This window comes from Suncus etruscus, chromosome X (genome assembly GCF_024139225.1).
Source record: "Suncus etruscus isolate mSunEtr1 chromosome X, mSunEtr1.pri.cur, whole genome shotgun sequence".
Taxonomy (NCBI): Eukaryota; Metazoa; Chordata; class Mammalia; order Eulipotyphla; family Soricidae; genus Suncus; species Suncus etruscus.
In genome coordinates this window covers 17664403-17675563 of record NC_064868.1, presented here as the reverse complement: position 1 = coordinate 17675563, position 11161 = coordinate 17664403, and the positions used below count along the sequence as shown (strand labels likewise).

The 11161-nt window shown below is 47.9% G+C and overlaps 1 protein-coding gene across 1 annotated transcript in view; it reads right to left on the bottom strand.

Moving 5' to 3' along the window:
- Positions 1-8094: 8094 nt before the first annotated feature.
- The window catches only part of SHROOM2 (shroom family member 2), a 63875-nt gene continuing 60808 nt past the window's right edge, over positions 8095-11161 (bottom strand). Inside the window, exons 8-10 of the mRNA XM_049766773.1 lie at positions 10955-11126; positions 10423-10695; positions 8095-8609 (exon numbers count right to left, since the gene is read on the bottom strand). Coding sequence (XP_049622730.1) covers positions 8343-8609; positions 10423-10695; positions 10955-11126 — 712 coding nt within the window. The 3' untranslated portion in view covers positions 8095-8342. The remainder of the gene's footprint in view (positions 8610-10422; positions 10696-10954; positions 11127-11161) is intronic.

Below are 11161 nucleotides of genomic sequence, written 5' to 3'. Positions count from 1 at the left end.
GCTCTGCACCATCCTGACTGCAATATGGGATATGCAGACTCCAGGATCTTTAATACAGAAGAATGATACCAACAACAGAGACTATGTGAGGAATGGAGGTGTATTGCCACTACAGACTATGACTTGAATTGGACAAACTAGTTTGCCTGGAGCCTAGAGTCAGTCCTGTGCCAGGAAACTTCAGGGGTAGGGTCTCCATGTATTTAGACCATAATTTGTCTTTCCATGTCCCTTATGTTTTGGTGGGCCTATGCAAACAAATGCCACTTTAATATCATTTTTTACTATGTTCTCTTGACTCCAATCCTTAAGAAAAACAACCCATTAAAACTTTTGAGGTTAACTTAAACTAGTAAGCATGTGCATGGAACTAGATAAATGTACTTTGCCCTCAATGTTTAAGATGTTACATAAGTCTAATATCTTTAGATTATATGGTGTGCTGCTAAGAAACAATACAACTGGGGATTTGAGGGACAAAGTAATTGTATTGTACATGGGTTCAGTTTTGTTTTTCTTAATGTTCTTTGGCTGAAAGTTCAAGGCTGGGATATCATCGATGGAACTACTGAGAATCCTGTTTATGGGTGATTGGGCTTCCACTGTAACTTTACCCTGTCCTCTTTCTTTGCATCTTTGTTGTCATAATTAAAATAATAAAAAAATAATTAATAAAAAAAAAGAAACATAAGCATAACCTCTCCCTCTCAAGAGAAGATAACCAGCAATCCATTGTTTATCCTTTTATCCAAATTGGAATATTTGTTGTTTCTTGTCTCTGAATATCTTCCTTAAAATGTCTTTCCCCTGCTGTGTAGCTCTCCCCTTGGGGTAAATTTAGGGAATTTAGTGTGATAAGAGTCAAAGATAACAGCTCAGTTGACATTAAACCTCTTTTTCTATTCTTTTGCAATTGAGTTTTTAGAGTTCTGTGGGCTCTGTCCACAATTGCCTGACTTGACAATTGTGAGGAATTCCTTTAAGATGTTTTATCTGCCATTCTTTACAAAAAAAAATTCAAAAGTTTTGCTTATATAGGCGGGTCCATTATCAGTTTTAATGGAATACGGAACACCCATAACAGAAAAACATTGTAAAAGAAAACTGCAAACCGCCTTAGATTTTTAGGAAGACCTGGGAATTGCCCAAATAAATCGAAAATAGGTATCCACCACCACATGAAGATAAGGTATTTTTTGAAATAAGTCTGTTTGAGTTACAGCCATTTGCCACAATTCGTTAGACTGTAAGCCTCTTGGATTTGCTCCTGCCACATGAGTCTTCTGTACTAATGGGGCACATATGTTGCATCTTTCTATAATTTCTCTAGCTTGCCTCTATGGAATTTGGTAATTTACATGTAAATGGCGAGCATTTGTGTGTAAGGCTGAATGTTCCTCTACAGGTGATTTAAATATAGGCATTGCCAACAAGTCAGCAGTTTTATTTCCTTGAGCCATTGACCCTGAAAGACCTAAGTGGGCTCTAATATGTGTGATGAAGATGGGTTCAGTTCATTTTTAAATAAGTTGTTGTAATTTTTTCAGTAAGTTCTGTATAATTGAGGGAGGCAGTGGCTATCACCGGGCATAAATTTACAACATATAAAGAATCAGAAACGACATTCATGGTTTCAGATACATTTTCTAATAGGTAAATTAACGTTGCTAATTCAACTTTCTGTGCAGACTTATACTTTGTATCTATCATTATATTCATATTTTCTCCAGCTGTTCCTCCCCTTCCTCTGCTGGATCCATCCACATTAAAAATGTAGGTCCTGGAGGAGCTAAATTTAACAAAAGACAGCAATTCCTTTTAATATGCCCGTTCTCCACAATGATAATAGGCAAATTGTCTTTTAGAGTTTGTGTTAAAACCTCTCCCTATGTTATTATTAGGGAGATTTCCAGATCTACAATCTTTCACCCAGTAGTGACCTTTTTTACATTTTGGGCAGAGACCTGGCTTTCAGGAAACTTTTTGTCCCTAGAGATAAAGAAGTATTGTTCCTTTAGTAATTGCAAAGGTTTGCACCGGATCTATGTTTGCTAATGAATGGGGCATATCATAAACATTCCTACATGCATATAAAAATTCATTTAAATCAGCTTTTTCCTGCAACGAAGCCAATACCAATTTGCAAGCCAAATTCACATTATGATAAGCCAAACATTTTTCTAGAAATTTCCTCACCTCATCATTTTTAATTTGTATTTTTTTTTGGGCCACACTCATTTGATGCTCAGGGGTTACTCCTGGCTAAGCGCTCAGAAATTGCCCCTGGCTTGGGGGGACCATATGGGACACCGGGGGATCGAACTGCGGTCCTTCCTTGGCTAGGGCTTGCAAGGCAGACAACTTGCCTCTAGCGCCACCTCACCGGCCCCAATTTGTATTTTCTTTTTTTTTTTTTTTTTTGTGGTTTTTGGGTCACACCCGGCAGTGCTCAGGGGTTACTCCTGGCTCCAGGCTCAGAAATTGCTCCTGGCAGGCACGGTGGACCATATGGGATGCCGGGATTCGAACCGATGACCTCCTGCATGAAAGGCAAACGCCTTACCTCCATGCTATCTCTCCGGCCCCTTTTCTTTTTTTTTTTTTTTTTCCCAATTTGTATTTTCAAAGCATCTTTGAGCTTAGCCACAAATTCTACATAAGGCTCATGGGGACCTTGGATGATTCTTAAAAAGGTTCCCTCACCAGTACTGTTAGCATCAATTCTTTCCCATGAAGACAATGTCTTTATTTTTTGAGATTTCCTTAGGTAAAGCACTTGTGCCTGGACATCTGAATATTGATTTTCTCCCATTCACAGAGAGATTAACCCGTCACTTGTTTTTTTTTTGTTCCACCCGGACTATATAGTTTGGATTTCATACCACCTGCATATAACATTTCCCATTCGGTTCGCTGTTTAGATGACAGGCATATTTCAGCAAGTTTTTTAAGGTAATATAGAGTCCAAATTGTTTTTGACACCAAATTCTTAGTATCTCCAGACAGTATGGAGAGGTCACCCCAAAATCTTTACATGCTTTTTTAAACCATTCCACATCCTCCATTTCAAGAGGTTGATAAGGTAAAACATATACTGTCTGCAATGGAGTTGAGGCCAGATTATCAAAAGTACCCTGCACAGGGCTCTGAGGCCTGAGGTATGGAGTACTAGAATGTGGTTCATTGTCTGAGTTGGCACTATCATGTGAGTCCATACCGTGAACAGAATCAGGACTCCCTTGTGAACTTAGCACCAGAGGTTGGTCATAAGTGTCAAGATTTTGATTTGGATCGTGAGTGTCTAAATTACATGTCCAGGTTGATATTTTACCGGCAAAAATGCCTATACTCTTGATGCCAGTGCTAGATTTATCAGCCTGTACCTTAGTCTGAATTTTCGTAGGATAAATTTTTTTATTGTCCATACTGGTCATCACTTTACAAATTCCACAAACTATAACTAATGGAGACCACTCAAGTGATGCAGATATTGGAGTAGAAATTTTCAATTGAAATCTAAACAGCAACCATCCAATGACAATGATATTTGCTAGTGCCAAGCCAAGTGGTTTACATCCAAACAGGATAATGCCGAATAATGCCGAACCGATGTGTTTAATAACAGATGGCATAGTGAGCATGAGTATCCATAGAAACCAGCCAAGGACCTCCAGGGGCAATTTCCAATAAAACATGTCACTTACAGTTACAGAGGGTCCAGATTCACCTGTTTCAGGCGCCATTTCTTGGGAGATGTTGAACCCCTTGTTGATGATTTGAGAGTCCAGAAATATCTCCCAAAATGGGAGATTATATCCCATTCTTCCATTCCCCCTCATGGGGGAAGCCTAAGTGACAATTCTCCACCGCAAATAATCCAGACGAATACAAAGGTTGGGGGACAAAAGTTTGTGAGGCAAGCCTTTTAACAGTTCTGATGCCAACTCCAAAACAACAACCGAGCCAGTCATCAGTTCTGCCAAAAAGTTTTTCTCCTCACCCACAAGCTCTTTATTCTTTCCTTAATCGCCCCCACCTGGAAAGATCCAGGTGGGATGACAGGCAAAAACAATCTTACGAAAATACACTACACACTCACTTTTAAAAAGCCCTGGTGTTATCAGTCTAAAATCCAGCATACTAGGGGCCAGAGCGGTAGTGCAAACAGTAGGGCATTTGCCTTGTACGTACTAATCTATGATGGACCAGTTTGATCCCCCAGCATCCCATATGGTCCCCCAAGCCAGAAGCTATTTCTAAGTGCATAGCCAGGACCTGAGCATCATTGGGTGTGTCCCAAAAACCAAAATAATAAAATCCAGCAAACCTGAAGTGTGGTCAGATTGGTGTGCCTGAAGAGAATCACTGAGGGTCAGTGATGAGGCAGAACCATTGGGGAAACTGATTCTGGGTGATGAAGGCCGCTTCGGCAGGGTGGGGGCTTGGCCCACCCTTTCCTCCCGTGATGGCCAGCATTCTGCTGCGTGGGCCAGTATAGCCATGATCTTTCACTACTCCAAAACCACTGATATTATTTTAGGATTTTTTTTAGAGGTGTGGGACTAGCAAGCAGGGTTCAAGAGATCTGAAGTCACTATTGGCAACACCCCCACATTGGGATTATCCTGCACTCAGGGATCACTCCTGGCTAGCTCAGAGCACCATACGAGATGCCAGACATGAAACCTGGATCAGCTACATGCAAGCCAAGCACCCTCCCCACTATACTAAGGCTCTGGCCCCTGACACATGCTATTGCCCCATATTGGATGACCTCACAGCTTCACCACTGGCTTTTCCTGCAGAGAAATGACTCAAGGGTCCCTTTTTCCAAAAATGACTAAGAATGCAGCTGATGGTTGCAAATGAGCGTGTTCCAAAGAGAAGGGAATTTCCATTGTTCTTGAACTTGAGCACCAGCACCTCATCAAGGATGGGTGTGAATGAACGTTCTTTTGGTTTAAGTTTTGTTTTGGGGGTCACATCCAGCGGTGCTCAGCAGGGCTGGGGAAGCCTATGTAGTGTTGAGCCAGCCCCAACATTTTTTTCTTGGTTTCTAGTTTTTGGTCCACACCCTATGGTGGTCAGGGCTTACTCCTGCCTCAAGTGCACAGAAATTACTCCTGGCAGGCCTGGGGGACTCTATGGGATGCTGGGGATCAAATCTGGGGTGGCTACATGCAAGGCAAACGCCCTCCCCACTGTACTATCGCTCGGGCCTCCAACACATTTCCCCCATCTCTGTCCCTTTCCTTTTTCTCACCAGGCCTGAGGCTCACCCACTTGCTCGCAGAGCCAGCAGGATGGCCTTTGCTTAATTCGCACCCCATGTACACCATATTCGGTCCGGAAAAGCCTGGACAGTTCAGACAGGTGGGGTGTCCCCCAGTGGACCAGGGACTGACAGACTGGGCTGGCTGGGTAAGGAGGAACCTGACTCGGCTTTGGATCTGGCAGCTCCAAACGCTCCAAGCAGTGCTCCTGGCTGCCCTCTAGTGGCGTAACGAGTGTATCATCGTTTCTCAGAGGCCACGGATACATACTAGGACAATTGTCCTGTCTAGTCTTTTCATTCCTTTTTCGCCGTTTGTTTAGGGGTCCCCTGGACACAGAAACTTGCTTTAAATGGAAAACGAATGGGTCAGAGATATCACAGATCAGGGCTGAGCACAGAATTGGGAGTAGCCACTGAGCACTGCCAGGTGTAGCCCCGCTCCCCTAATTTAAAAGCTAATCAGTGACTGGAAAAAAAAATGAGGATTTTAAACTTTTTTTTCTCTGGGGCCAGAGAGATAGTATAGCAAGAAACTCACTTTGCATGCAGCTGATCCATGGGATCCCAGCATCCCATCTGGTCTCCTGAGGACCGAAGGTTGTGACTAAAAACAAACACCCACGACACAGGTCATAGGGATGATCCTAAGAGCAAGCTTAGTTCTGGGCAAGCCCTTACCTCAGGCTGATGCTTCCCTGTTTCCAGGAAGCCACAATGAGAGCATGGGCAAGTCACCTGTGCGTGGTGAGGATGTTTCTGTTATTTGCTCCGTGGTCTCAGCTGTGACAGATGCAACTTACTGGAGGTTTAGTTAAAGGACCCCATCCCCCAGAGTGCTGTGGATAAGGAGGACATCGCATGTATTGAGGATAAAATGGTGGTCACACGTGCCCTTAACTCCTAGGCTATCTCCCTGGTCCCTTCTGGTTCTTGGTCAGAGTTAAGGCGCAATCCCAGAGTGACCTGCAGCACGTGCAGGGTGCCCTCATCATATAAGGCCACCCATGAGCATGGGGCCAGGAATATCCCTTGAACACCACTGTGTGTGGCCCCCAAGCCCAGACACACATGCAAACAAATTTAAAAAAAAAAGAAAAGAAAAACAACACAGATAGCTTCTTTCACCCAAGACACTATTTATTCAGTGAAAAGTTAGGAGCAGGTTGAGGTGCCGAGGGGTACATGGGGAGATGAAAAATGCAGTTTCCACGGTGGGTGGAGACATCAACGCCACGGGCTTCGTGCCACATGGCAACTTCAGTATATATAGGACATTCCAGACTGGAAATACAAGGGAGGGGGGTCTTGCGGGGAGCCAGGAGTCTGCCTGCTGCCCCTTCCCCCAAAACACCCAGCACGAATCATTAGCACCAGATTGTGTTCTATGCAAGCACAGCACTATTTAGACAGAGGTATGTAGAGCAACTCAGAATCTTTGGGTCCCCACTGACCAGACAGTGAAAAGGAAACGGCTGGGGGTACAGTGGAGTTAAAGGGGTTTTTTTTGGGGGGGGAAACAGGACAGCTGTGATTCTGCTGAGACCATTACACATAGCACAGGTGGCAGCGGAGGAGAAAGTTCCCAAGACACAAGGAAGCTGGATACGGGCGCACAGATGCTAATCTTCACATTTCACAGACGGGTTGAGGGCATCAGGGCAGTCTCACACACACTATCCCCAATGGCAGGAAAAGTCACAGACCAAAGTTTCAAAGCTCCGCCAACATCACAAACCAAACGGGCCCGCGTGGGCCGAGAAAGGGACACCTAGACACCTGGAGAATGCTTATTGCCTGTTGATTCCAGCCCATGGCATGGGCATTTAAGTCACCTCTGTGTGGGTGGCTTTGGGCTGGGTCACTGCCCACCCATGGGACATGTGTGTACCCGCTGTGTAGATGCAAGCGAAAATAGTCTCTGAGTGCCCTGCTAGCAATCACAGTTCAATGGACCCCACATGGGGGTGGGGGGCACTGGGCCACAGGAGGCATAGAGAGGCAAGGGTCACCCACACATAGGCAAGCATGGCCAGGCTGGGCCTTGTTGCCCGAATAATTGTGCCAGGCAGAAGCACTCCGGCTGGGCTAAGGGCCAGAGTCCTGTCATGTGGGCACCCTGCTGGTTGGAATGCTGGTATGGCAGAGAAAGCTGAGAATCCTGCCTGGCAGGGAAGGTTGTGTCCTGGTGCGTGGGAGCGGGGGGAGAGGGATGCACTCCCGCCACACCAGCCCTTGTTAATAACAGTAGCAAGATGGTTCACTAGCAAGGCAGACAGGTCACCTGTATTGGCCTGCCCGACAGCCAGGATAAGTGTTGGGGGGTGGGAAGAAAGTCACCCCAAGATGTAGCCTGCTGGGCTCCTGAAACAAAGGATCACACATGCACATAGTCTGGAGCACAGCATCTGAGAGTCCACGGGACAACTCGGTCAACCAAGGTGGTGGACACCATCCTGTGCTCAGTGCTTGGTGCCAGCGCCTGACAGGGTAACGTTCACTCCTGGTCCAAGGATGGCACTCTGACCCCGAGAGGCAGCAGTAAGAGACGTGGGGCCCCAGTAGCTAATCTGCTGTGACCAGACGACTCCAACCTGTAGCATCCACGGGCCCCTCACAGGCTGGTGCGTTGAGATGAGCTCGGGTATGGCTGGATCTAGATCCCCCGAGAGGGCCGGAGCAACAGCACAGCAGTAGGGCATTTGCTTTGCACACGGTCAACATAGGATGGATCCCAGTTCAATTCCTGGCATCACATATGGTCCCTAAGCCTGCCAGGAGCAAGTTCTGAGCACAGAGCACCGGCGAATGTGACCCAAAAAAGAAAAAAAAATCCCCCCCAAGTGACTCACTGCTCTCCAGTGCTCCCTGGGGGCGGGTGAGGGCACTACTGAGCATTCGGCAGGGAGAGGAGGAAAGGAAACAAACTCAACCCCAACACACAAATTATTGCTCGTTTTGTTTTGTTTTCTTTCTCCTCAGAGGCTTTTCGCTACTGCTGGGTTCTTGGGGGCCAGGGGAGAGGAGACAAGGATATAAATAGGGATGGCAGAGTTTGGGGTTCAGGCCCCTATTTGCTTCGCTCAGGTGGCAGGCTGTCCAGCAGGCATTTGAGCTGCTCCTCACCCAGCTGGATCTTGTCGTCCAGCTCACGCTGCTCGATGATGAGGGCAGACCTCATCTTCACGAAGTGCTCGTAATCTGCCAGGCGTTCCTCACCCAGGTAGCCCGCCAGGATGTCACAGACCACGCGCTCGCGCCGGTCCAGGTTCTCCTTCAGCTCCTTGGCATCCTGGTGCTGCTGGATCAGCACCCGTTGCTTCTCCTGAAGTGAATGCTGGCGGGGGGGGGCGGGGGGGAGAGAAGAGACCCTGTGAGCAGGGTGGGACATGGGGGAGGGCACCCTAACAATAAAAACTTGGGTGGGGCAAGGGTTTCTGTGTGTCTCCACCTGTCCTCCTGCAGCCCAAGAGAAGGGGGGGCAGTGACGTCAACCAATATCTGTACTTTGGTTTTAGAGTTACACCTGGAGGGGCTTGGAGTCTGTGCTCAGGGATCATGCCTGCTTGGGCTCAGGATTGGCTCCTGCCTTTGTGCTCAGAGCTGACTCCTGGTTTTGTGCTTAGGGCCGACACCTGGTGGTTTCAGGGAACCACATAGGGTGCCAGGGATTAAACTACCCAGGTCAGCCACGTGTAAGGCTGAACTATCCCTTCGGCCCCCTTGGTATTTACAGTTTTGAATAGAAACCCAAAAACTGTTCTTTTCCTCAGTGGGGCTCCAGGTTTGTTTATAAATGTCCCATTTGAAGTAACGTGAACCTCATTATATATCCCATTCTTATTTTTAGGCTGGTATATAGTAGTTTTTAAATTTTTTATGCAAAAAAAACACCTTGTATTGGCTTCTGGACCTCAACTGGTGATGCTGTGCTCAGGAATCACTCCTGGCAGTGCTGAGGGGACCCTATGGGATGCTGGGGAACAATCCTAGGTCAGCCAGTGCTTGAACCGCTGTGCTATGGCTCTAGCCTCAGTGCCAGCTACGTTTTCAATCGCTCTTGTTACTTCCAGTATTAACACAGGGAATTCAGGCTGTCAGTGAGGGCAAAGAGGAAGGGGGGTGCAATGGGAAACTGAATAAGGGAATCACGGAGCAGGGTTTGTAAGCCCTAGTGGAGGAGGAACACAGGAATCCTGGGACAGGCAGATGGGGTGCAGAGGCTGGGATGTGGGGACTAACATCCTGCGCTACAGTGCTTGCTCCAGCACAGACCTGCTCTTGGCCTCAGGCACAGAGATGTGCTTGCCCATTACGCCCCCTGCTGCTCGACAGTGGGATGTGCACCTCTGCACCTCAGATCTCCCTATTGCCCAGCTACAAAAAGACTGGGAGGAAGTGGTGGCTCTTCCCCTGCATTGCAGCAAAGCTAGCCCCCCACAACCCACCAAACACTGCAGCTCCTGCTCTGCATGGGGACAAGGGCCACTCTTTGCCAGTCTCCAGTGTTCCTGCCTACCCCCACACGTATCCTAATTGTCTGCTGCCCAGAGAGACAAATAAGGCCCAAGATAAAGAATCAGGACAGGAGCTGGAGCCAGAGCACAACAGGGAGAACACTTGCCTTGCTTGAAGTCGACCTGGACTGAGTCCCAGCATCCCATAAAGTTCCCTGAGCACAGAGCCAGGAGCATCGCTGATGTGACCTAACCCCTCACCTCTCCCTGATCAAACTAAAGTCTCTCTCCTGCACATGTGAGCTTTCAAAGTTCTTGCAGATACATTTGCCCAAAACTGCAAAGAAAACTTCAAAGAATTAAATGGGTAACACGTGGGGTTTAACATATGCTGGACACAATTAACTTTTTCTTAGGGGAAGGGGACACACCCAGCAGTGCTCAGGGCTTACTCCTGGCTTTGTGTTCAGGGATCCCTCCTGGTGGTGCTTGGGGATCCTATGAAATGCCAGGGATCTAACCCAGGTCAGCCACATGCAAGGAAAACGCCCTCCCTGCTGTGCTCTCTCTGGCCCCTGGGACTTACTACTTGCTGAACCTTTATACAGAACATCCCGAGTTGAACTGGTGCCTTTGAACTGCCCTCCCCCAGCTGGGGTGTGTGTTTGGGGGTGGGGAGATGGGGGTCTTTACCCGGTCGCCAGGAGACGCGCTGTCATCCAGATTGTTGAGGGCGTTCTCCACTCGGGCCAGGCGGCCGGACAGCGACAGCAGCAGGTTGACCACCTTGTCCAGGTCACCAACGAACATGCGGAACTTGTCGAACTCATTGGGTCGGCACACACGCTGGGCCAACGCCTCCACCTCCTCACCGAGCGCGCTATTGGCCTGGATGTCGTCCAGCAGGCTGGCTCGTGCCTCCCGCAGCACCTGTAGCTTGCGGCCCAGGCTCTCGATGAGCTCCTGCTGCGGGGACCAGGGCGGTTAGCTGTGGGGGGGTAGAGGTGGGGGTGTACATGCATGTACCTGTGTGTGTGTTTGTCTGAGTGTATGTGAGACTGAGTAGGAGAATGTGTTTCTGTGTATGTGTGGGTGTCTCTGTGTGAGCATCTGAATGTGTGTGTCCATATGTGTATGAGCTTGTGAGCGTGTGTGTGCATGCACATTGGAGTCCAGCACCTCCCCTGTCTCACTGCCCCTGGGTGTCTACACAATGGCTCCCCACCTTCTTCACAGACAGGTCGTGGTCCAGGTCACCTTCCGAGTCCTCCTCTGGCTCCTGCTGCTCACGAAGGTCCTTCATCTTGATGAGCAGCTCCGCCTTGGGGGCTGATGTGCTATAATAGGCTGAGTTGGTGGCCAGGGATGTGGCCGAGAGTGTGTTCAGTTCCTCTTTCCTGGAACGAAGCAACAGAGTGGCCATAAGCCAAGC